This window comes from Hyperolius riggenbachi, chromosome 4, assembly GCF_040937935.1.
Source record: "Hyperolius riggenbachi isolate aHypRig1 chromosome 4, aHypRig1.pri, whole genome shotgun sequence".
Taxonomy (NCBI): domain Eukaryota; kingdom Metazoa; phylum Chordata; class Amphibia; order Anura; family Hyperoliidae; genus Hyperolius; species Hyperolius riggenbachi.
The window spans coordinates 463,575,951-463,603,169 of NC_090649.1; the positions used below are offsets into that span (position 1 = coordinate 463,575,951).

General features: G+C 48.1%; 1 protein-coding gene across 1 annotated transcript in view; it reads right to left on the reverse strand.

Annotated features, from left to right (window-relative positions):
* LOC137570978 (calpain-8-like) overlaps nucleotides 1–27,219 on the reverse strand; it is a 124,309-nt gene that overhangs the window by 90,699 nt on the left and 6,391 nt on the right. The window contains exons 2-3 of the mRNA XM_068279676.1: nucleotides 17,695–17,764; nucleotides 16,907–17,025 (exon numbers count right to left, since the gene is read on the reverse strand). Coding sequence (XP_068135777.1) covers nucleotides 16,907–17,025; nucleotides 17,695–17,764 — 189 coding nt within the window. The remainder of the gene's footprint in view (nucleotides 1–16,906; nucleotides 17,026–17,694; nucleotides 17,765–27,219) is intronic.

A 27,219-nucleotide genomic window follows, 5' to 3' on the forward strand; every position in this document is an offset into this window, starting at 1 on the left:
TAATTCCCTTAGGACCCGAGGATGCATGCCATCCGGGGCCAGGTGCTTTGTCTATTTTTAATTTATTTAGTCTTACCTTCACTTCTTCCTGCGTTAAGTATTTAATATTACAGTTAGAAGATTGAGACTCTTCTGCCTCTGTAATTTGCAACAGTGCTGTTTCCTTTGTGAAGACAGAAGCAAAGAAAGCATTTAATAACTCTGCCTTACCTTGGTCATCCACCATTGAGTTCCTACCCTCATCCTTTAGGAGTCCTATACAGTCAACCTTTCTTTTTTTTAGAGTTGATGTACTTGTAAAACTTTTTTGGGTTAGATTTGATATCCCTAGCGATTTGATTTTCAGCTTCGATCTTTGCCTGCCTAATTTCTTTTTTACAATTTTTATTGCACTCCTTATAATTGCTTAGTGCAGCCTCGGTCCCCTCCTGTTTTAGGACCTTATAGGCATTCTTTTTCCTCTTCATTTTATCCCTAACCTTTCTATTCATCCCTAGATGCCTTTTTTTTTATTCCTAGACATTTTGTTTCCATAGGGGATATACATACTACAATATTGATTGAGAATAAGTTTAAAAGCTTGCCATTTCCCTTCAGTGTTCTCCCCTTGTAGTACATTATCCCAGTTCACCAAACTTAGTGCCTGCCTGAGGTGATTGAACTTTGCTCTTCTAAAATTCATAGTTTTAGTGGTCCCGCTGCCCCGTGGCCTATCAGTCACCAGATCAAACGTTATCATGTTGTGATCACTATTTCCCAAATGCTCTTGAACTTGCAATTTGGTTGTAACTGTGCTTTACTATATTTGCTTCCATAAAAAGAACTTTGTTTAGTCTTTGCATATTACCTACCTATCTTCGTCTCTGTTTTATGGCTGAATTCTCTCTTTTTATGACTTTATTCTGCATTCCTGACATGTTACACATTTGTTTCTAACATTGTACTGGGAAAAGAACCCTGCTTGCCACAGCTTGTCTGTTTTCATGTCCATTTAAACCCAGGTGACCTCACTGACAGTATTCACATTCCACTGACTGGATTCACAGTCCACTCAAACTTCAGTCAGAGCACCTGATCTGCTGCATGCTTGTTCATGGTCTATGGCTAAACGTATTAGAGGCAGAGGATCAGCAGGACAGCCAGGCAATTTGCATTGTTTAAAAGGAAATAAATATGCCAGCCTCCATATCCCCTCACTTTAGGTGTGCTTTAAAGACTTGACACCTGTCAGACTCACCTGTCCATGATCCTGGCCTGGCATCCTTGCGATGGTGTGGCTTTCACGTGCATTGTTAAGATGTGCGCACTTGCGCCATTATGCCAGACTTTGTGTGCAACTGAGCAGCGTCTGGAATGTGCATGTGCATGTGTGCAGTGTACAATGAACGCATGTGCTGGGCAAATTAGCGCACCAGGCACCAGATTCTTTCAGATTCTGTCAGCTATAGTGGTTGCACTAGGCCCTAGTTGTGGTCGTCTTCAGCCATTATACTGTGCAATTATCTTCGTTCCTGAACCAGCTTGCCTAATTACTCTTGATCCTGACTCCTGATATTGACCTCGGCTTGTTCCTGACTACTATTCTCATCTGCCTGCCCTAGAGCCCTGATCTTGGATTGTCCTGAATCTACAGTCAGGGCCGGATTTACCATAAGGCACTGTAGGCATGTGCCCACAGGAGCCTGATGATGGAAAGGCAGCTCTCTCCCCTCCCTGAGCAGCTCCCACCCTCCTTCCCTATGCAGAGTCCTGATGAATCAGTGTAAATGAGAGATTACTCACCCAGCTCTCAGTATTCCACTGATGAGAGCTTACTTCAGCCCGGGGTACCTCTAGCTACTTAATACCTAATGTTCCTCTAGATACCTAATACTTAGGGGCACCTCTAGCTACTTAATCAGTGCTGCTCATCCAGATTCCGGATATCAGACTTTTTTTCAGCTATCCGATTTGGATTCAGATACCGGATTTATGTAGAAATCCGGGTAGCTATCTGCAGATAGTTGGCAGGCAATCCGGATATCAGCAGATATCCGCAAAAATCCGACTATTGAGATACTGTAACTAAGGAGATGATGTCCAGGACGTCATTGAGCCAATCAGAGGCCTCCCAGCCTAAACCCTGGCACCCAGTCACAGAAAGGAACCCTGGCCAGCCCCCCTGTATAATAAGGAGCGCTGCCATGATGAGAAATCTCGTCCTAGCTTGTGAATGCTCACTGAGAGACATGCTCCAGTGCTACTGGCCTAGCAAGTGCTGTACACAGTGATAAACCTAAAGCTGTTCAGTGATTAACCCTTTCACTATCACTACACTATTGTTAATTAGCTTGATTTCATTGTGTGACAGTCAGAGTGTGTGCTGCAGGGCTGCTGCAGCTGCTATGTGTCTGTGTGTGTCCTGTGCACAGACCAGGCCAGCTGCTGCCTGCTAACCAGCTATAGGTTAGGTTAGGTTAGGGATTAGGGAATAGGATTACTGTGTTATTGTGTTATTGTGTAGTTAGTACAGTAGTACTGCAGTCAGTGCTAGTAGTTGTTAGAGTAGTAGTACTACTGTGTTAGCTTACTACAGAACTGCTGTGCTGCTGAGCAGTGCCAGTGTGACAGTTAGTGTGTTCTCCTCTGCTGTATGACTGTCATTCGGCACGTGGCACTTTCCACGTGACACTTGGCACGTGGCACTTTGCTTGTGGCACTTTGCACGTGGCAGGTGGCACTTGGCACGTGTCACCTGCCACGTGCAAAGTGCCACGTGCAAAGTGCCACGTGCCAAGTGCCACGTTCCAAGTGCCACGTTCCAAGTGCAAAGTGCCAAGTGCTACGTGCCAAGTGCCACGTGCAAAGTGCCACGTGCCAAGTTCCATGTGCAAAGTGCAAAATGCCACGTGCCAAGTGCAAAGTGCCAAGTACCACGTGCCACGTGCCAAGTACCACGTGCCAAGTGCAAAGTGCCACATGCCAAGTGCAAAGTGCCACGTGCCAAGTGCAAAGTGCCACGTGCCACGTGCCAAGTGCCACGTGCCAAGTGCCACATGCCAAGTACCACGTGCAAAGTGCCAAGTGCCACGTGCCAAGTGCCAAATGGCAAGTACCACGTGCCAAGTGCCACGTGCCAAATGCCAAGTGCAAAGTGCCACGTGCCAAGTGCAAAGTGCTGCTGTGCTGATACCACCTATATTTAACCCAAAACACAATTGCTGCCTAATTTTTGGGAGGTGTCTGGGCTGAAAACTGTCATGTCCCAGTTGTGCGGTTGGACTTTGGACACAATGGGCTTGATTTACTAAGAGGTGCTAACCTACTTAGCACGTCTAAAGTCTTAAGGTGCGCTAACCAGGGTGCTAAGTAGGTTAGCACCAGTTTTCTCAATCAGATCGTGCGCTAAGTACCGCGCGCAAAGTTTTGCGCACGCAAAGTCCTATGCGCGCGCTAAGTTCCATAGGCTTTAGTGGGCACTTCGCGCGGAGCGCCCTGCGCTCTGTGCAGTGTGCGTGCAAAACTTTGCGCGCGGTACTTTGCGCACGATCACTACTTCTCACATTTCAACTGAGTTTAGACGTGCTAAGGGCCAGTGCTAAAGTTAGCACCGTTTTGTAAATCAAGCCCAATGTGGGCTGCACGACCGCTGTCTGGAACCTAGTCCTGATGTTAATTTACAGCCATTTTTTTTTTGGGGGGGGGGGATTTTAAGTCCCCACATCATCAATTAGTGTTCCCCTTTAAAAAATAATGATGCTACATGCCTCATTTACCCTAAAAAACGTTTTGAAAGCAATTTAAAGGCCACTTCCGTTTTTTCTATCCAGATATCCAAATCCGCCTGGATACCCCGGATACTGAGGTCGGATATCCGATTCGGATTCAGTTTGGAAAATTTTGAACTCGGATATCCGACCCGGATCAGATATCTGGGTATCCGGATCCAATCCGAATTTTGAAAAGGAGTATCTGAGCAGCACTATACTTAATATTTAGTGTACTGCTGGCAACCTAATACTAAGGGGCACCTGTAGCTACATACGACGGGCAAGGGAAGTAAGGGGGAAGTTTAGTGGGGGTTTGTAGGTTAATTTAGGGCAAAGCCTAAGGTGCCAGGAGTCCCAGGACATCTGTGCCTATAGGCTCCCGGGAGGTAAATCTGGGGCTGTCTACAGTTGATTCCCACCTGCCCTGACCTCCTGCTAGTACCTTGTTAAACAGAACTCAAGGTGGCTTTTAAAAATACTAATTGCACACAGAGGCTGGGTCTGCAAATAATGCCCAGCCTCTGTTACTATATTGTTCTCCCCCAGACCCCCCCCCCCCCCCCGCGCTCTGCAGTGCCCCCATAAATCAAACCAGCATGCTAGCGACACGCAGTGTGTCAATAGCAGGCTGTTTACATGGCCACTGTCACTCTCTGCCTCTCCCCCGCCTCCTCCATATCACCGCTAGAGTTGGGCCGAACGGTTCGCCTGCGAACGGTTCCATGCGAACTTCAGTGGTTCGCGTTCGCGTCCCGCAGGCGAACTTTTACGGAAGTTCGGTTCGCCCCATAATGCACCATGAGGGTCAACTTTGACCCTCTACATCACAGTCAGCAGGCCCAGTGTAGCCAATTAGGCTACACTAGCCCCTGGAGCCACTCCCCCCTAATAAAAGGCAGGCAGCGGCGGCCATTACGGTCACTCGTGTGCCTGCGTTAGTGAGAGTAGGGCGAGCTGCTGCACACTCTCTCTCATAGGGAAAGATTAGTTAGGCTTAGCTTGTCCCTGGCTGCATACCTGTTCTGTGAACCCACCACTGCACACCTGTACTGTGAACCCACCACTGCATACCTGTTCAGTGAACCCACCACTGCATACCTGTACTGTGAACCCACCACTGCATACCTGTTCAGTGAACCCACCACTGCATACCTGTTCTGTGAACCCACCACTGCATACCTGTACTGTGAACCCACCACTGCATACCTGTTCAGTGAACCCACCACTGCATACCTGTACTGTGAACCCACCACTGCATACCTGTTCAGTTAACCTGCCACTGCATACCTGTACTGTTCAGTGAACCCGCCACTGCATACCTGTTCTGTTCAGTGAACCCGCCACTGTATACCTGTTCAGTGAACCCACCACTGCATACCTGTTCAGTGAACCCGCCACTGTATACCTGTTCAGTGAACCTGCCACTGCATACCTGTTCTGTGAACCCACCACTGCATACCTGTTCTGTTCAGTGAACCCACCACTGCATACCTGTACTGTTCAGTGAACCCGCCACTGCATACCTGTTCTGTTCAGTGAACCCGCCACTGTATACCTGTTCAGTGAACCCACCACTGCATACCTGTTCAGTGAACCCGCCACTGTATACCTGTTCAGTGAACCTGCCACTGCATACCTGTTCTGTGAACCCACCACTGCATACCTGTTCTGTTCAGTGAACCTGCCACTGCATACCTGTTCTGTGAACCCACCACTGCATACCTGTTCTGTTCATTGAACCCGCCACTGCATACCTGTTCTGTTCAGTGAACCCGCCACTGTATACCTGTTCTGTTCAGTGAACAGTTTGGTGTGTCAGTGTGAAGCAGTACCTTAATTACACTACCTGATTGATGTATACACATGCAAGATGTTTGAAAGCACTTTAGGCCTGTCATTTAGCATTCAATGTGATTTCTGCCCTTAAAACGCTGCTTTGCGTCAAATCCAGATTTTTCCCGGGGACTTTTGGCATGTATCCCACTCCGCCATGCCCCCCTCCAGGTGTTAGACCCCTTGAAACATCTTTTCCATCACTTTTGTGGCCAGCATAATTTTTTTTTTTCAAAGTTCGCATCCCCATTGAAGTCTATTGCGGTTCGCGAACTTTTCCGCGAACCGAACGTTCCGCGGAAGTTCGCGAACTCGGTTCGCGAACCTAAAATCGGAGGTTCGGCCCAACTCTAATCACCGCTCCCCGCCTGCGTCCCTTTCCTCCCTGCTGATTGGAGGGAAGGTACTCAGGCGGGGAGTGGCGATATGGAGGAGACGGGGGAGCCTGTCCGATCTCAGTTTGTCTCTTGAGTTTGCTATTAGTTTCATTCTTCAAGTTAATCTGCTCTTGACCTCAGTCCTTCACAACTGTTCTCCAACTCGCATAACAAGTCCATACACGTCTGTATAAGTATACCAGAGAGATGTGTTAGTGGTGCCTCCTCTCTGCTCATCCCTCTGGTTTTACCATGAGTTTTCACAGGGACCCGAATAATATGTGTGACCATAAATAAACCTTAATTACCCAAAAGGACAAGTTAAAAGCAAAAAAAAGAAAAGAAAAAAAAAATATCTGCGCTCAAGGGATAGGCACTCAAGATCAGTGGTGCTCAGCAGAGCTCGAATATTCGAGTAGCTCGAATATTCGAGCTCTTTCTCAGCTATTCGAGCTCGGTATTCGAGCTCCGAATAGCTAGAGCTATTCGAATGGGGTATTCGAGTACACTCGAATAGCCCATTCACTATTCGAGCTATTCGAGCAAACGGCGCTATTCGAGCTCGGTACCGAGCTCGAATAGCGTCATAGCCCAGATTGATGTCCTTAGAGCCAATCAGAGGGCTCCCAGGCCCTCTGACGGCAGCCAATCACAGAGGGGGACCCTGGCCAGCCCCTACCCTATAAATAGCGGCCGCCATGTTAGGTTTCTCCGTGCTTGCCTGAGACTTGTACAGAGAGAGAGTTGCTCCTTTGTGCTTTGGCTTAGCAAGAGCTCTATTGTGTTCATTTACCTAGCGTTTTTGCTCACATACACCTCCTATATACACCTATATTGTTGTTAGTTAGATAGACATTGTATTTTAGTTAGTAGCTTTTGTGTTACATAGACAGAGACACAGCTGCTGCAGGCTTACACAGCTTTAGGCCTCAGGGCCTGCCTGTGTGGGCAGCTGTTCTCTCCTGTCCTCTGTTAGTATATTTCTCTCATCTATACCAGTATTTCTGCTGCTGTCCTTTACTACTGATTGATTCTGTATTTAGTATTGTAGTTAGGCTAGGACACTCACTGTCACTGTTCATAGGCTAAGGCTAAGGCTACTAGCTCCTGCGTGTGTGTACTCACTGTCTTGTACACACACACTCTATTTCCTTCTGATTAGTGATTGATTATTGTAATTAGTTAGTTACTTACTGTTACTACTTGTTACTCTTACTGTACTAGGAGTCTAGGACACTCAGTCACTGTTCATAGGCTACTAGCTCCTGCGTGTGTGCACTCACTGTCTGTGTACACACTACACACACTCTATTTCCTTCTGATTACTGATTGATTATTGTAATTAGTTAGTTACTTACTGTTACTACTTGTTACTCTTACTGTACTAGGAGTCTAGGACACTCAGTCACTGTTCATAGGCTACTAGCTCCTGCGTGTGTGCACTCACTGTCTGTGTACACACTACACACACTCTATTTCCTTCTGATTAGTGATTGATTATTGTAATTAGTTAGTTACTTACTGTTACTACTTGTTACTCTTACTGTACTAGGAGTCTAGGACACTCAGTCACTGTTCATAGGCTACTAGCTCCTGCGTGTGTGCACTCACTGTCTGTGTACACACACTACACACACTCTATTTCCTTCTGATTACTGATTGATTATTGTAATTAGTTAGTTACTTACTGTTACTACTTGTTACTCTTACTGTACTAGGAGTCTAGGACACTCAGTCACTGTTCATAGGCTACTAGCTCCTGCGTGTGTGCACTCACTGTCTGTGTACACACTACACACACTCTATTTCCTTCTGATTAGTGATTGATTATTGTAATTAGTTAGTTACTTACTGTTACTACTTGTTACTCTTACTGTACTAGGAGTCTAGGACACTCAGTCACTGTTCATAGGCTACTAGCTCCTGCGTGTGTGCACTCACTGTCTGTGTACACACTACACACACTCTATTTCCTTCTGATTAGTGATTGATTATTGTAATTAGTTAGTTACTTACTGTTACTACTTGTTACTCTTACTGTACTAGGAGTCTAGGACACTCAGTCACTGTTCATAGGCTACTAGCTCCTGCGTGTGTGCACTCACTGTCTGTGTACACACTACACACACTCTATTTCCTTCTGATTACTGATTGATTATTGTAATTAGTTAGTTACTTACTGTTACTACTTGTTACTCTTACTGTACTAGGAGTCTAGGACACTCAGTCACTGTTCATAGGCTACTAGCTCCTGCGTGTGTGCACTCACTGTCTGTGTACACACTACACACACTCTATTTCCTTCTGATTAGTGATTGATTATTGTAATTAGTTAGTTACTTACTGTTACTACTTGTTACTCTTACTGTACTAGGAGTCTAGGACACTCAGTCCCTGTTCATAGGCTACTAGCTCCTGCGTGTGTGCACTCACTGTCTGTGTACACACTACACACACTCTATTTCCTTCTGATTACTGATTGATTATTGTAATTAGTTAGTTACTTACTGTTACTACTTGTTACTCTTACTGTACTAGGAGTCTAGGACACTCAGTCACTGTTCATAGGCTACTAGCTCCTGCGTGTGTGCACTCACTGTCTGTGTACACACTACACACACTCTATTTCCTTCTGATTAGTGATTGATTATTGTAATTAGTTAGTTACTTACTGTTACTACTTGTTACTCTTACTGTACTAGGAGTCTAGGACACTCAGTCACTGTTCATAGGCTACTAGCTCCTGCGTGTGTGCACTCACTGTCTGTGTACACACTACACACACTCTATTTCCTTCTGATTACTGATTGATTATTGTAATTAGTTAGTTACTTACTGTTACTACTTGTTACTCTTACTGTACTAGGAGTCTAGGACACTCAGTCACTGTTCATAGGCTACTAGCTCCTGCGTGTGTGCACTCACTGTCTGTGTACACACTACACACACTCTATTTCCTTCTGATTACTGATTGATTATTGTAATTAGTTAGTTACTTACTGTTACTACTTGTTACTCTTACTGTACTAGGAGTCTAGGACACTCAGTCACTGTTCATAGGCTACTAGCTCCTGCGTGTGTGCACTCACTGTCTGTGTACACACTACACACACTCTATTTCCTTCTGATTACTGATTGATTATTGTAATTAGTTAGTTACTTACTGTTACTACTTGTTACTCTTACTGTACTAGGAGTCTAGGACACTCAGTCACTGTTCATAGGCTACTAGCTCCTGCGTGTGTGCACTCACTGTCTGTGTACACACTACACACACTGTATTTCCTTCTGATTAGTGATTGATTATTGTAATTAGTTAGTTACTTACTGTTACTACTTGTTACTCTTACTGTACTAGGAGTCTAGGACACTCAGTCACTGTTCATAGGCTACTAGCTCCTGCGTGTGTGCACTCACTGTCTGTGTACACACTACACACACTCTATTTCCTTCTGATTACTGATTGATTATTGTAATTAGTTAGTTACTTACTGTTACTACTTGTTACTCTTACTGTACTAGGAGTCTAGGACACTCAGTCACTGTTCATAGGCTACTAGCTCCTGCGTGTGTGCACTCACTGTCTGTGTACACACTACACACACTCTATTTCCTTCTGATTACTGATTGATTATTGTAATTAGTTAGTTACTTACTGTTACTACTTGTTACTCTTACTGTACTAGGAGTCTAGGACACTCAGTCACTGTTCATAGGCTACTAGCTCCTGCGTGTGTGCACTCACTGTCTGTGTACACACTACACACACTCTATTTCCTTCTGATTACTGATTGATTATTGTAATTAGTTAGTTACTTACTGTTACTACTTGTTACTCTTACTGTACTAGGAGTCTAGGACACTCAGTCACTGTTCATAGGCTACTAGCTCCTGCGTGTGTGCACTCACTGTCTGAGTACACACTACACACACTCTATTTCCTTCTGATTACTGATTGATTATTGTAATTAGTTAGTTGTACTTACTGTTACTACTTGTTACTCTTACTGTACTAGGAGTCTAGGACACTCAGTCACTGTTCATAGGCTACTAGCTCCTGCGTGTGTGCACTCACTGTCTGTGTACACACAACACACACTCTATTTCCTTCTGATTACTGATTGATTATTGTAACTGCTAGTTGTACTTCCTGACTGTTACTACTTACTTACTGTACTAGGGACACTCACTCAGTCACCTCACCCACCAACCCACTCCATTAAAGTACCCCACTTTTCACCCGCCCTTTTAAAAAACTTTTGTCTATACACCCAAAACATCGAAGATGTCTGGAAGTGGCAGCCAGCGCGGTTTGGGCAAGGGGAAGGGCAGCAAGGGAATCAGGAGGAGAGGGAGCAGCATTGTGGCAGGCCGCGGCCGCGCCACCATGCACAGTTCCGCAGCAGCAGCAGCAGCGTCAGTGGCTAACATTCCTCCCATAGCCACTGGCTGTGGACGCCTTGGGCGCCGCCCAGCAGGAGCATCTGCAACTCACGCTGCAGAGACACAGCAGCAGCAGCGTGTAGCACCTGCTCCGATTTTCCTCCAGCCGGGTCGGAAACGTCCCATTGAGGAAAAGGATGCAGACACTGTGGTGCAACTCATGACGGAGGATGAGCAGCCCGCCATCAGCTCTGCATCCGAGGCCTCCACCCTCACCACCACCACCACCACCACCACCCCTGTTCGCAGCAGCCGCCCAGCAGGGCCTGGGGGGGAGGAGGAGGCCAGTTCACCGTCACAAGTTGGCGACTTGTCACTCAGCAGTATTTTTACCCCAGGCACCATCAGGGTATTGTCTGCTGTTGTTGGCGATTTTGAGGAGGAGATGCTGATGGGCACTTTGGGGGATGAGGGATTGGACAGCAAGACTGTGGCGACAGTCAAGCAGCCCATCCATGCATCAGGAGAGGAGTTTGGGGGGTCATCATCCCAGCAGGACATGTTTCAGGAGGGGGAGGATGATGATGACACGGTGACAGACAGAGACTGGGTGCCACCACCTCCAGGGGATGTCGTCCTCAGCAGCTCTGAGGAGGAGGAGGAGGATGCGCTTGTGGGCCTTGCAAGGAGGCGCATCATTGCAAGCATTGGCAGCAGTAGGCAGGTCCCACAGCCTGCTGGTGTCTCAGGCTCAGCAGCAGCAGCATCTGCCAGTACCACCACCAGCCGCACCCAAGCCCCCCCCCCCCAACCACCACAGCGGTTCCATGCCGTAGGGGGTCGTTTTTGTCACCAATCTGGCGTTTTTTCACCATGCCCACAGTGTACAGCAAGTACGCCACTTGCAACCACTGTCAGCGGAAGTTGAGCAGAGGTGCAGACCCCTTAAAGTTCAGCACCAGCTCGCTCATCAACCACCTTGCTGCGAAACATTTCCACCAGCATGAGGAGTTCCAGAGGCTGAAGGCATCTGGTGCTGGCAGTGGCACCACACCCATCACTGCACAGCCTTCAGCAGCAGCAGCAGCAGCAACAGCAGCCACCTGCCCTCCTGCTCCTCCAGCAGCACCAGCAGGAGTGCGGAAACGCACTGCTCCTCCCCCCTCTGCAACTCCAGCCGCCGACACTGAGGCCTGTTCTGGCAGCCAGTCCTCAGTGGCCTCCTCCGCTGTGTCTGCTGATTCCCGTGCCAGCAAAAGGCCACGCCAGAGCCTTTTGAGCGAGTCCTTCCAGGGGGTGGTTAGGGCTCTGCCTCCCAGCAGCCGTCGCGTGCGGCAGCTGAACAGCTTGCTGGCACGGGCCATGTGCTCCCAACTCCTGCCGTACACGCTCGTGCAGGAGGGGAGCGACATTCGTGCGCTGCTTGCTTGCGCAGCCCCAGACTGGCAGCTCCCCAGCAGACACTTCTTTGCCCGCAAGGCCATTCCTGCACTGCACCGCTTTGTGATGGCCAATGTGGAGCGAGGGCTGGAGCACGCGGTTGGTAAAAGGGTCCACGTCACCATGGACTCCTGGAGCAGCCGCTTCGGGACAGGCCGCTACCTGTCCTTCACTGTCCACTGGGTCAGCTTGGTGGAAGGGGGTGAGGATGGGAGAGCAGCAGCGGGCACAGCAGCAGCAGCAACACAGTGGGTGGTGCCACCCCGCAGGGTCAGGGGAACTGCAGCAGGTTCCTCCGATCCTCTGCCATCCTCCAGCACACCTGGCCAAACCCCCCGCCTCAGCAGCAGCGTGAAGGCCCGCCACTGCCAAGCGCTGCTGCACTTGGTCAGCCTTGGGAAGACCAAGCTGACGGCAACCCATGTGTTGGCCAAACTCCAGGAGCAGGAGAGGATTTGGCTGACCCCCAGAGGCCTCAGAGTCAGAGAGGTGGTGGCCGACAATGGGGCCAATCTGGTTGCCGCAATAGACAGGGGAAACCTGACCCACATCCCCTGTCTTGCCCACGTGCTGAACCTGGTGGTGCAGAAGTTCCTGCGCACCTACCAGGGGATGGGCGAACTGCTGGAAACGGCAAGGAACGTTGTGCGTCACTTCCGGCGCTCGGCTGCAGCCTGTGCGAGCCTGGAAGACGTGCAAAAGGAGCTGGATCTGCCACGCCATCGGCTGATCATTGACGTTCCGACTCGCTGGAACTCCACCCTGGCGATGTTGGAGCGTCTGGTTGAACAGAAGCACGCTGTCAACCAGTACCTTGCCCTGGCCACTGTTTCCGCCGCTCAGAGAAGGGACAAGACCAGCAACATCCCGTCCATCGTCCCCGATGATGACTGGAGGCACATGCAGCAGGTGTGCTTAGTGCTGGCTCCCTTTCTGCAGGCCACCAACATGGTGAGCAGGGACCATGCTATGGTCTGCGAGTGGGTGCCCCTGGTTTGTCTGCTGAACAGGGCCCTCGATGCTTTGCTGGAACAGGGAGCGGCAGCCTTGGACCAGCAGGAGCGGCAAGCAGCTGCACAGTCCACCTCTGAGGGGGAGGAGGAGGAGGACTTGGTGGAGGTCCCTGACCTTGCTGCTGATGAGGGGGAGCAGCACAGTGCAGCTGAGTTGGTGCGGGGGTGGAGAGAGGATGAGGCTGACGAGGCAGAGGAGGAGGATGAGCACAGCAGCACTGCCGTCGATGTGCCAGCAGACGTGGCCCGCCTCTTCCCAATGGCAGCGCACATGCTGACGTGCCTGCGCAGGGACCCCAGGGTGATCCAGATGAAGCAGAGGGAGGACATCTGGATCAGCATGATGTTGGACCCACGCCTCAAGGGGAAGTTGAGCCAGTTCCTGCCGCCTGCAGGAGGAGACCCAGCGCAACAAATAAGGAGCTTGCAGCAGGCCCTTGTTGAGCGCTTGGAGGAAGCCTTCCCCCAGCCTTCCACCCCCACTGTCCAGCAGCCAGCACAGAGGCAGCAGCAGGTGCCTGCATCCAGCAGCAGCAAGCGCCCCACAGACCTGCTGTCTCTCAGCCACGAGCTCTACAGGACTGTAGAGGCTCCGGCAGCAGTGACTAGAGAGGAGGTGCATGCAGCAGCATCCTCCTCCGGTCACAGCCAGCGCCTGACCCGCATGGTGGCTGACTACATGGGGTCCTACAGCGGGCTTGACAGCGATGCCCCTGTTGATCCCATGGAGTATTGGGTCAAGCGCCTGGAGATCTGGAGCGAGCTGGCGCAGTACGCCCTGGAAGTGCTGTCCTGCCCCCCTTCCAGCGTGCTGTCCGAGCGCTGCTTCAGTGCAGCTGGTGGCGTGGTCACCGAGAAACGCTCACGTCTGTCTCACAAGTCTGTGGACAGACTGACGTTTCTCAAGATGAACCAGGCGTGGGTGGAAGGCGAGTTCCTGGCCCCTGTTGTCGGCGAGAGGGGGACATGAACTGGCTAAGAACCATCGTTAATGTGCCTTACCACCCTTTACCACCTCCTGGCTCCTGCTCACTAAGCCAGCCTGGTTCACTTTGACTATTACGTCGCCTGCAGCCACACATTTTACACCTACAGTGGGCTGCTGTGTGCTGCTGCTGCTGTCTGTCTGTGTTTCCCACTGCCAGGGTACACAGATTTACCTTCTGCTGCCACTCTGCCACCAGCTATTACGTCAAACAATAGCTATATATCTGTGTAATTTCTTTTACAAACAAAACCAAAAAACCATTAAAAAAAAAAAAAGGTTTAATTTTTCTGAGGTGCCCGGGTTGAAAACTGTATTGTCCCAGTTGTGTATTGGACACAATGTGGGCTGCACGACCGCTGTCTGGGACCTCCTGTTGTGTTTATTTACGGCCTGGTATCACCGCTAGGTACCAGGGCTATTATGTCACGCTGCCTACCTGCTGCCACACTCACACTACTCCTCCATTCCTCCTGCTGCTGCTGTCTGTCTGTGTTTCCCACTGCTAGGGTACACAGAATTACCTTCTGCTGCCACACTGCCACCAGCTATTACGTCAAACAATAGCTGCTCACAATACTCCTCCATTCCTCCTGCTGCTGCTGCTGTCTGTCTGTGTTTCCCACTGCCAGGGTACACTGATTTACCTTCTGCTGCCACTCTGCCACCAGCTATTACGTCAAACAATAGCTATATATCTGTGTAATTTCTTTTACAAACAAAACCAAAAAACCATTAAAAGAAAAAAGGTTTACTTTTTCTGAGGTGCCCGGGTTGAAAACTGTGTTGTCCCAGTTGTGTATTGGACACAATGTGGGCTGCACGACCGCTGTCTGGGACCTCCTGTTGTGTTTATTTACGGCCTGGTATCACCGCTAGGTACCAGGGCTATTATGTCACGCTGCCTACCTGCTGCCACACTCACACTACTCCTCCATTCCTCCTGCTGCTGCTGTCTGTCTGTGTTTCCCACTGCCAGGGTACACAGAATTTCCTTCTGCTGCCACACTGCCACCAGCTATTACGTCAAACAATAGCTGCTCACATAATTACTCCTCCATTCCTCCTCCTGCTGCTGCTGCTGTCTGTCTGTGTTTCCCACCGCCAGGGTACACAGATTTACCTTCTGCTGCCACTCTGCCACCAGCTGTTACGTCAAAAAATAGCTATATATCTGTGTAATTGGTTGTAAAACCAAAACTACAAAACCATTACAAAAAAAGGTTTAATTTTTCTGAGGTGCCCGGGTTGAAAACTGTGTTGTCCCAGTTGTGTATTGGACACAATGTGGGCTGCACGACCGCTGTCTGGGACCTCCTGTTGTGTTTATTTACAGCCCTGGTATCACCGCTAGGTACCAGGGCTATTATGTCACGCTGCCTGCCTCATTGACTGCATGCTGCCACACACTCATCCTCCTCCTCCTGCTGCTGAATTTACCTCCTGCTGTCTGTGTGTTTCCACTGCCAGGGAGCACATACAATGGCGCTTCCAACATGCGTGCGCCACCAGCTATTTGTTGTTACGCTCAAAAATAGCTGCATTTCTTTAAAAAAAAAAATGAAAAGAGAAATAAGTGAAGAAGAAGACGATATAGAAGAAGATGAAGAAGAAGAAGATGAAGAAGAAGAAGAAGAAGATGAAGAAGAAGAAGAAGAAGAAGAAGAAGATGAAGAAGATGAAGAAGATGAAGATGAAGAAGATGAAGAAGAAGATGAAGAAGATGAAGAAGATGAAGATGAAGAAGATGAAGAAGAAGATGAAGAAGATGAAGAAGAAGAAGATGAAGAAGATGAAGATGAAGAAGATGAAGAAGATGAAGAAGAAGAAGAAGATGAAGAAGAAGAAGAAGAAGAAGACAATATAGAAGAAGAAGAAGAAGAAGATATAGAAGAAGATATAGAAGAAGAAGAAGAAGATATAGAAGATAAAGAAGAAGAAGAAGAAGAAGAAGAAGAAGAAGAAGTATATACAGTACTGAACAAAATTCTGGACACAACTTCTCTTTTCACCTTTTTTTTTTTAAAGGAACATCCCCACATAATCACTTGCTGTTGTTACTTGGAAAAAAATATGTTTCTTGCATCATTCACCCTCAAAACAAGTGTTGGGAAGCTATTTAAGGCCAATTCGAATAGTCAGCTCGAATAATGAGCTCGAATACCGACTCGAATAGTGAGCTCGAAGTCCGAGGTCGAATCGAATAGTAAAATTTATTCGACTCGAATATTCGACTGACCTCGAATAATTTACTATTCGAATTCGACCAAACTCGAATTTTAAAAAGGGGTATTTGAGCACCACTGCTCAAGATGTCGATTTTGTGATTAAATTGGTAAATCAATTAATACACATAAAGGAGAAAATTACCCCAACACGTTTCACAGATGTAAAACACATTATAGATCTTTGCTCCTTTTTACGCATTGGATGATTTACCAATTACATCTCAAAGTCAGCCTATTCAGGTCCTTGAGTCAGGCCCGGTCCGCCCATGATGCCAAGTGAGGTGACTTCCTCAGGTGGCAGAAGCACCAGGCAGAAACAGGAAGTGAAGAGAGTGCCTGGCCAACCTATACTGGGGGGAAACTGTACCTAACTAACCTATACTGAGGGCAACCATACCTAGCTACCAACACTGGGGGCACCTATATCTGGCTACCTACCTATACTGAGGGTGTTTTTTGGAGGTCTCACCGCAGGTATAATGCACGGTGCAAATTGTTGGGTGCTGTGCGATCATTCCAATTGGGGGGGGGGGGGGGAGGGGCGCATTTTCACAAGTTTGCCTCAGGCAGCAAAAAATCTAGAACTGGCCCTGCCTTGAGTGCAGATCTCTTTTTTTGCTTTCGATTTTGACCTGATGAAGTGGGTCAGGTGCCCATGAAACGCATTGTCTGAGCTCTAGGTAATAAATTGTTACCATTTTGGTATGTCTTTCTAAGAGATAAGTCCCACCACTTTCCTCCTTTTTGACCTTTTTGTAGTAATGTTGTACTTTTTTTGGTGCTTCCAAACTCCCAATTATTTTAGACCACTCTGATTTTTTTAAGTTCGATATTACGGTGGAAAAGAGTGCTGATGTTTGACTGGCCATCAAGCAGGTGAAAAAAACGTTATACTTACCCTAAAATGGAAGATTCCCGCATAGTTATTGTCGAAGCCTTGATCCATTGGAACCACTTGGCAAAGATATTCTTCATTGAGGGTGAGAGATGCAATGGAGCATAGAAACCAGCAATCACCTGTATGACACAACAGAGCTTTTTTATTATAATATTATACTTTTATATAGCATGCAGTGGTGCTGCCCATAGTACAATACAAATGTTAGGGAGTATAGATATGAACAGAAGCTATGGAAAGCAGTTTATTTATTTTTAAACAATTCTGGTTGCCTGGCGGTCCTGCTGAGCTTTCTGCCATCAATAGTCTGTGAATCCTACACCTGAAACCAGCATGTGGGAGGAAAACAGAGTACCCGGAGGAAGCCCACACAGACACCCCGGGAGAACATACAAACTCCTTGCAGATAGTGCCCTGGATGGGATTTGAACAAGGCAGGGACCACATGCTGCAAAGCCAGAGCACTAACCACTACACCACTGTGCTGCCTGGCATGATGCTGGGTAGGCCCTGGCAATACGATCAGTGTGCGATTCACACGTGTGCTCTCCTGGGATTACATCCATATAATTTGTACACTTATGTCTATTGTCTGTTCCTAGTTCTTACCCAGTATCCTATCGGACTTTGCTTGTTTCGTACGGAGCATTGATGCCTTTTTGAATTATGTTTATTTGGCCTGGTCCTAATGTCGCCTACTTTGGTGAGCCACAAAAATGTTTTCCCTAACGGAATAATTCCCGGAAACACCCACAGTCATATACTGCTTTACGGAGACAAGTATTTACCTAAAGATCCTTGCCGGACATCAGCACGGTTGGCACCCTCGTTAATAAACTGAGGATTGGCCTTTATTTCCTAAGAGAGAGAAAACATAATACAGGTTAGAAGAAGGTACTCAAGTGCAATCTCCTTCCAAAAAGGAAAGGCCAATACGTGTGAAAACAAGTTTAATTAAAATTAAAGTAGGGTCAGCACACAGTATGATGCAAGTAATAGAGATTTATTCTATCACCAAAACCAACATTTTAGGGTCACCAGGACCTATTTGACAGAGAAATTGTATTGATCCCCAAAACAAATGTTTAGGAGTCAACAGGACCCCTTTGTTAAGGAAAAAGGGGAACTAGTTTTCAAAAGATGATCACAAAACGATGGCTTTGGTGGTAGGATAAACCTCTGTTGCTTGTCTTGTATATCTATATGATGGGCCCACATTACTTTTCCTCTTGGCTTGTCAAATTGTTGCCTTTTGGGATTGGGAATTGGGTTTCACGTCCTTTAAAGAGAATCTGTATTGTTAAAATCGCACAAAAGTAAACACACCAGTGCGTTAGGGGACATCTCCTATTACCCTCTGACACAATTTTGCCGCTCCTCGCCGCATTAAAAGTGGTTAAAAACAGTTTTAAAAAGTTTGTTTATAAACAAACAAAATGGCCACCAAAACAGGAAGTCGGTTGATGTACAGTATGTCCACACATAGAAAATACATCCATACACAAGCAGGCTGTATACAGCCTTCCTTTTGAATCTCAAGAGATCATTGTGTGTTTCTTTCCCCCTGCATCTCTCATGCACTGAAGTTTCAAGCTGCTCTTTTCTTCCTGCAAACAGCTTTGCCCTTGTTTGTAGTTCCTCAGTATGTGAAAGCCCAGCCAGCTCAGAGGACGATTTATCCAGCATGTAAAAGATAAGAGAGAAGCTGCTCTAATTTAAATAATACACAGGCAGTGTGCAGAACGGGGCCTAGAAGGGGGAGTTCATAGCAGAACCACAACACTGAAGAACTTGGCAGCCTTCCAGACACAGGCCTGACAAGTCTGACAAGAGAGAGATACATTGATTTATTACAGAGACTGTGATAGCAGAAAGTGCTGCAGTAAGCCAGAACACATTAGAATAGCTTTGGGAATTTGTAGGATGATAAAAAACAGGACGCATTTTTTGTTACGGAGTCTCTTTAAGACACAGGTGTTGAACTCCAGTCTTTGAGGGTCATAACCATATCAGTGTTTAGGATGAGCAGAGATATGTGTTCTGCTTGATGGACGGACCCCACCTTTCCTGATTCAGTCCCGTCAAATTAATTTGAGCTGTGCCAAAAATGTTCATTCCTTGAGGACTAGAGGTCGATTTGCCTGCTTTATGAGATATGAATGTGGTCCTTTTACCACCTAGCTTTCACAACTAGAATAGAGGAGAGCTGGTGCACATGGAAAGGGAGCCAAAAAATAAGTTGGTCTGAGTGTAGAAAAAGTATACATCAGTCCTTGTTGACAGGACAGCTACTCAGGAATCTGCCCACAAGACTATTGTCACTCATCCAAGAGAGGGAGAACTTCAGACCTGAATAAGTCCTCACACCTAAAATGGAAAATGCAAACGCAAGTGTTTTGCGTTTTTGTGCGTTTTTCCCCCCCTCCCGGGGCTCCACTGCGCGATGTGTTTCTCCTAAAAGCGCTTTTCCAGAGCTGTTCTGTAATTCACTCCCTGACGCAAGTCAGGAAGTGAACTCTTTGACCCAGGAAAGTATAAATACTATGGGCTTGATTCACTAGCCGGTGATAACTCAGTTATCACGTGTTAAGGCTTTGCACGTGCAAACTTGCATGCTAAGCATTTTGCACGTGAAAAGTTTATGCTGTTCACGTGCTAAGTTTTAGCACGTGTACGGCGTTACGCCGTACGCACGATGAGTGCACTTTGCATGCGATAACTACGGCGCTTTGCGTGTTAACCTATTAGAGTGTATGCTTAGCATGCCCGTAGCACGCTAAGCTGGTTTGCATGCGATCTAATGCACGCAAAACTTTACACACGTAATTTATTGACTTTGCGTGAAGTCAATAGTTTACGAGCGTAAAGCTTTACGCGTATGCTATCACGTGCAGAGCAGCTTTGCACAGGCGTGCTAAGTGTTAGCATGGTTTTGTGAATTAAAGGGAACCAGAGGCCCCAAAGATTGTATACATACCTGGGGCTTCCTCCAGCCCCATACGCACGGATCGCTCCCACGCCGCCGTCCTCTGCTGCCTGGATCCGCCGGTACCGGGTCCCGTCATGGCCGCCAGTCGGCCAGTCGGCCGGCTGACGCGGCCAATAGTCCGCATCACACGGAGCTCCCTCCATGTACGGGTATGGAGGGAGCCCCTGTGATGCGGACAATTGGCCGCGTCCGTCGGAAGTGACGGGACCCGGTACTGCCGATCCAGGAAGCGGAGGATGGCGGCATGGGAGCGATCCAGGCTTATGGTCCTGGAAGAAGCCCCAGGTATGTATGAAATCTTCTTCTTTTTTTTATTATGTTCCTCTCTGGTTCCCTTAAAGCTCAGCGTATTTATTCTTAAAAACGCTCACCCAATCGCTACACAAAGCAATTTTGTGAGCGTTTTGCGTTTTTCCTATACCTTCAATTATAGCAAAAACGCCCCAAAAATTGTACAGGTAAAGCTTTGCCGACCGAAAAGTGGGCGTAACTTGCAGATATGAACCTCCTCAGAGATTCATTGCACAAGCATTTTATGGGTGATTTTGAAAATCACCTGCGCTTGAAAAAAGGGCAAAAACGCCCTCAGTGTGAATGAGCCCTCAAGATGAAGGGGCTGGAGACCACAGGGAGACTTCCTGGGGAAGTAATTATGGTGTTTCCTCTCCAAGGATAATTATTGTTGGTTATTACATTTCTAACAGCTTCCGACACTATCCACCAATAAAATGTTTGTTTCCTAGAATTGTGTTGTATCTTATTTTCTTGTCTTCTGACAGTCTGTCAGCAACTACTGACATAAACATGAGGGCTAGAGAACCACTGAGGTGACATGTTCCCTTGTTTACTAAGTGCTTCCAAGAAGTTTTGATGTGGCAATCTGGACACTAATCAGCCCTTGAATGTCATGTGTGTCCTCCAGTCTTCCTGCAACACTTTAAAGGATGTGAATGCTTTGCAGGCACATTGAAAAATGCCTTGAGAACACTTGCCATTAGTTATCATCCTTATTCAAAACATGTTGCTTTTATGGCTAGCACGACACAACCCTGTACTGTTTCTGCCATTTGTTAGGGATGGAACATATGCAGTTCCACTTCCACCATCATAGAACTCTGGTCCCCTACCTTTCGTGTCCTTACCTCTCCCTCTAGATTGTAAGCCTTTGGGCAGGGTCCTCCTCCTTTTGTGTCCTACCTGATCTGGCACCTCCATTACTGTGAACCCATGCTATGCATCTGAGTGAACCTAACTTGCCTAATCTCCATGCTCCCCTCCAGTGACTAAGCATTACCTGGTACTCATACTGTGCTGCGTGATCTGGACTTTCTTGTATTCCTGTATTGTCATTTTGCTGTATGTCACCCCTAAATATTGTCTGTAACCTAAACTAATGTAGCACTGACTCCCACAGGAGCTGCTGTAAGAGTTGGGTTCTCCTACTGTCCCCAGTGATGACCCGTCCTGTGAAAGGACCCTCTAATACTCCGACACACCAACAACTATAAGGGGTTTTATTAGGGGCAGACAAGATGCCCTGTGAGAGGGATGTGGGCAAAACAGGATTCACAATGGTATAGGGGTACAATGGCATCAGATAAAAGCAACAGCTTAGTGACAATGGGTTAGTGAAGCAGAAATAGCAGTTCAATAGTGCAACAGTCATAAATAGAGTTTGTTCCTCTGTCCACCCGTGAAGAGACTCTGCCCCTTAATGCACTGGGTGAGAGAGAGACAAAACTGCTGTACAATTCTTAACAATCAAACAGGCAAACAGTTATATGCAATTCACACAAATAGCAGAGGAGGTGCAACTAGCTACTGCACTTAGCTAAAACATTTCAAACCCTGACTAACCACTGGCCAGTGGTGAAACTGCTATAATGTCTGCTAGCGGTGGGGCCCATTCAAGTTACAGTTGGAGCGCTCAGACCTTCAAGAGAAGGTATTTGTAATCCACATGGCACGACCAGCTCTCCAAAAGACTCTGAGCTGAGAGGGGCAGTGGTCCCTTCTCGCTCGCCAGGCGAAGGCACAATTAAACGCAAAGTACTGTGGCCACAGGCCCCTCACCCATCTAGTCGCTGCAGCAAGAAACCTTCAGGAATGGCTTGTCCTCTGGGCTGGGTGAGATGATTCCTCCTGTCTGGTCGCTGGTGGCTTGATGATTCCTCCTGTCTGGTCGCTGGTGGCTTGTTTCGCGTCCAACTCCTTGCTATCCTGGCTTCAAAGCATCAATTGGAGCCTGATTGTACTCCTCTTTCTGCCCTGGTCCGTTCCTCTGAACCACACGAAGATCGCTTACGCAGAGGCTGGGACAGAGAGATCCACACGTCTCTCCAGCCTCTCTCCTTTGTCCTTTTTTCCTTTGTTCTCCCTCTCTCTCTTGCCCTTCCCCCATCACCCCCCTTTGTCCACTTCCTTTAGCTCTAAAAGAGGGGTCAGGTTTCCATCGTGTGGTGGGTATAAATATTGCAGTCTCAATCCACTGATGTTACACTCTTCCCCCACTGAAAGTCTTTGGTCCCCAAAGAACAAAGTTTTAACTACAAATTAACTTAATACCTAGATGTAACTAGGTAACTGAAGCTATCCTGAGTTGTGGGCAGTGGAACTTCCCACCATGGTGTGTCGGGTACAGGGCAGGAGGTATCACACACTGGTACAGTGGTCTGATGGACTTGTGTCTCAGTAGATCTGCAGACGGTGGTGATGGCTTCTTCAGAACTGTTTCCTCTGGAGTCATATGTCAACCTCAGGGGAGGTTTGATTTGTCGCTTGGTTCTCTGCTCCATAGGCTCTAGGGGTTCTCTGGCAGGGAATTCAGTTACAACCTCTCTCGCGGGGGATTCTGTTACAATCTCCCGAGGTGGCATTGATGGGGCCTCAGCAATAGTTTGGGTCTCTCCTTCCTCTTCAAGCTCAGTGGGTACCTGTTCTGGCCCCTCCTCAACCTGGGCCTGTGGTATGAATTCTTGTGCATCAGCTCTTAATGGCCTAGAGTAGGTGTCCTCTATAGGCGGTGTGGAAACAATGGGGTCAAACCGCCACAGCCATTCCATCTCCAGGTCCTCTTCCTCGTCATCCTCTTCTTCCTCTGCAGTAGAAGGCAATTGTGACCGAGTTACTGGGGTTCGTTTAGGCAGGAATGGTGCACGTGGAGGGGGCACCCGCACTGTTTCATTCAGTGGTAGAAGGTGATTGCGGTGCCAAGTCTTCAAGGGCCCTGTCTTCCCCTCTGGACGGAGCTGATACACTGGAAGGCCGGGCAACCGTGCACAAACAATGTATGGCTGTGAGCTCCACCGGTCAGCTAACTTCTGCTTCCCATGAAGGCCCAGGTTCCTCAATAACACCCGGTCACCCGGTTGTAAGTCATGGACCCGAACCCTCAGATCATATCTTCTCTTGTTTTGCTGTTCCCGAATATTGGAAGCACTTTGGGCCTTTTCATAGGCAGTTTTCAAGTTCCTCCGAAGTCGGTCAACATAGCCTTTATGAGATGCAGCTGAAGTCCCATCAGTGGAGGTGCCAAAGGCAAGATCTACTGGTAGTCGAGCTTCTCTCCCAAACATTAGCATGTAAGGTGAATATCCTGTCGTATCGTGCTTTGTGCTGTTGTACGCATGGACCACTGCTGAGACATATTTACTCCAGTGCTGCTTCTTTTCAGAGGTAAGTGTCCCTAACATATTCAAAAGTGTGCGATTGAACCGCTCGGGTTGCGGATCGCCCTGGGGGTGGTAAGGAGTAGTCCGTGACTTTTGCACCCCCAGCACTTGCAATAACTCTTTGATGAGTTTACTCTCAAAGTCTCGACCTTGGTCTGAATGAAGCTGCTGCGGTAGACCATAATGGACAAAGAACTTCTCTACTAGGACTTTGGCTACTGTGGAAGCTTTTTGGTCCCTTGTGGGGAAAGCTTGGGCGTATCGGGTAAAGTGATCAGTCACCACTAAGATACTTCCTTGTCCGCTCATATCTGGTTCCAGGCACAGGAAATCCATACATACCAACTCCATGGGGCCTTGGCTCTGTAGGTGACCCATTGGGGCAGATCTAGTGGGCAAGGTCTTTCGTTGTATACACCGCAGACATGAGTGGCAGTAGCTTTCTATTTCAGCCCTCATACAGGGCCAGTAGAATCTATCTTTGACTAGGCCGAGAGTCCTCTCTGCTCCCAAATGACCATGGTCATCATGCAAGGCCACTAGTATTGTCTCTCTGTGTTTTTCAGGAAGGAATAACTGCCACTTTTCTTCCAGATCATCAACAGGAGCTCTACGGTAGACCAGTCCGTCTCGGAGCTGTAGCCGATTCCATTCTCTGTAAACCATCTTGGCCTTCTCAACAGATTCAGTTTGCAGGAGCTCTGGTCGTTGGCTTTCTAGGGCCTCCAGGGTCAGTCGGCAGAGGGGATCTTCTGACTGGTCCTGCTTCAGATCCTTTTTTCTAAGGATGGGCAAGCTCCCATCCTTCAATTGGGTCAGGTTGCAGTAGAGTTTGGGGACCCCTTTTGTACTGACTCCAACAACTTCAGCCCCTGTCACTCCTCTGACCCAATGTTCTGCCCCCTGGCACAAGGCTTGTATCCCTTCTGGGGTCAGCTGAGTCCAGTCTCTTTCCGAAGCTCCAGTGTTATGAGGCCTTCTGGACAGGGTATCAGCATCTCTGTTCCCCACTCCTGGTCGATACTTCAAGCTGAAGCGGAACTCAGCCAGTGCAGCTAGCCATCTGTGTCCTGTAGCATCTAACTTAGCAGTAGTGAGGATGTAGGTGAGTGGGTTGTTGTCTGTCTTGACTACAAATTCAGCCCCATACAGGTAGTCCCTAAGCTTGTCTACTACTGCCCATTTAAGAGCCAAGAACTCCAGCTTGTGGGTAGGATAGTTCTTCTCAGATGGGGAGAGACTTCGACTCACATAAGCAACAGGTCTTAGATGCCGTTCATGCTCTTGGTACAGCACTCCACCGAGCCCTTCTCTACTAGCATCCACATGCAGTTCATAAGGAAGAGTAGGATCAGCATAGGCTAGGACTGGGGCATGGGTTAGACTCCACTTCAGCTGCTGAAATGCTTCCTCACAACGATCGGACCACTCTTCCTGTATTGACTCCCGAGGTCTTCTGGGCCCTTTGGCTGATTGAGCCTCGTCTGAAAGTTTCGAGTCACTTTCCTCACCTTCATTCTTTAAGAGCTCAGTAAGGGGTTGGGCCATCTTGGCAAAACCCTCCACAAATCTTCGGTAATAGGAGCAAAACCCCAGGAATGATCTCAATCCCGCTACATCTTGCGGTCTAGGCCAATTGACCACAGCTTCCAGCTTCTTGGGGTCTGTGGCCACGCCTTCAGCTGAGACTACATGCCCCAGATAGGTGACAGACGGTTGGCAAAACTGGCACTTCTCAAGGGACAGTTTCAGTCCTTCTTCCTGAAGTCGACTCAGTACTTTCTCCAGCCTTTGCTCATGCTCCTCCAGTGTTCTTCCAAAGACAATCACGTCATCCAGATACACCAAGACTTCTAGCAGATGCATGTCTCCCACTGTGCGCTCCATCAGCCTCTGGAAGGTTGCAGGCGCTCCTGAAAGACCTTGAGGCATTCTTTCAAATTCGTAGAACCCCAAAGGGCAGATAAAAGCGGTCTTCTCTTTGTCATCGGGGTGCATGGGAATTTGGTAATACCCACTGCGCAAATCCAGTACACTGAACCACTTAGCTCCTGTTAGGCAATGTAGGGCATCTTCTATTCGTGGGGTTGTGTACTGATCTGGGGTGGTACGACGGTTAAGAGTGCGATAGTCTATGCACATTCGGATGGAACCATCCTTCTTCCGAACCACCACTATGGGAGAGGCATAGGGACTTCGGGATTCACGGATCACTCCAGCTCTCTTCAACTCTGCAATCTGTTCCCTCAAATCTTCCAAATCCCCAAATGGAATCCGACGAGATCTCTCTCTGAAAGGCTTGCCTTCCTGTAGGCGTATGCGATGTTGAGTACTTTTCGCACACCTAACATCAAATTCACTCTTGGAGAATAACTCTCGCCATTTCAGAAGCAGGGCTTGAATCCTGCTCTTCCATTCTGGAGATATCGGGGAGTCTGCTGGGTAGAAGCAGTCTACAGGGATTCCATCTTCAGTTCCCCCCACTGAAAGGGATGGCGAAATTGGGGTGACTGAGCCTACCTGTCCAAGAAGCATCCGGGCTTTGATCCTCACTGGGGAGTCAGTGGTGTTACAAACACTGACGGAGATCTTTCCTTGAGCCTTCTGTAGTGCCTTTGTTGGGATCACTTCAGGGATCAACTCTATCCCGGGGGCTGTCTTCTCTCCAGGGATGGTTTCTAGCAGGACATGCGGTCCTGGCAGATCCCAGCTCAGTCTTACTGATGCCTGAAGGCATGCCACTTCCCCTGGTTGCAACAGTTTCTCCTTCTTCCCCAATCGCCACAATCTTCCTACTCCCTCGGCTGGAGCCCTCTGTTCTTGGACTAAACGTTGGTAGACTGGATGAAGCATGGGGTGCACACCTTCTGGTGGTAGATCATAGCAGGAGGCTATGGGGGACAAGATTCGTCTTATCAGGTCTGTATTAGTCCCCACAATTAAAGAACTTCTCACTGAACCTGGGGGTCGAGAACATACAATGGCCAAGGTGTCAAAGGTTCCCGGTTGCCCAACAACCAGTGGGTCAAAGGTCAACTTGATCTGCAGATACCCATCATAGGGGAGCTGCTCGGTTCCAATTCCCCAGATCTCTAGGTCTTTTAATTCTCGCAGGGGCAGGTGCTGCAGATACTTATCATAGAAGTCCCGATATAATAAAGTCACTTGTGCACCCGAGTCAAGTAACGCTCTTGTGAAGATGCCCTCTATTTGAACAGGCACCACTGGAGAGGGGCCCACTAAGTTAGCAGGGATTTGCCCAGAAGGAGGTGTACTTGTAGGCCTGGCTGGTTGAGCTTGTACTCCTTTTGGCCTCCTGTTACGCTCTAAGCGATGCTCCTGGTGGCCTTTCTCACATTGATGTGTATTTCTTCCCTGTACACTGGGGCCCATTGCTGAGGGAGGCGTATTTGATTGTCTCTTAGGAATCCTACTCAAGGGTTCCTGTACGATTGCCCAGTCAGCCTTTTGATGCGGGCTGGAGCTGTCTGAAGCAAGTGGGCTCCCGGCTTGCTCCTTCACCGGGGCCCTCTGAAGTTTTCCGCCGGCTTGGCAGGTAAAAGATCCTGTAGGGCCTGGCGCACTTCCTCTGTTAAGGTCCGAGAGTGCCGGGGTTTAGGGCATTGGGCTCGGTAATGTCCAGTTTGCCCACA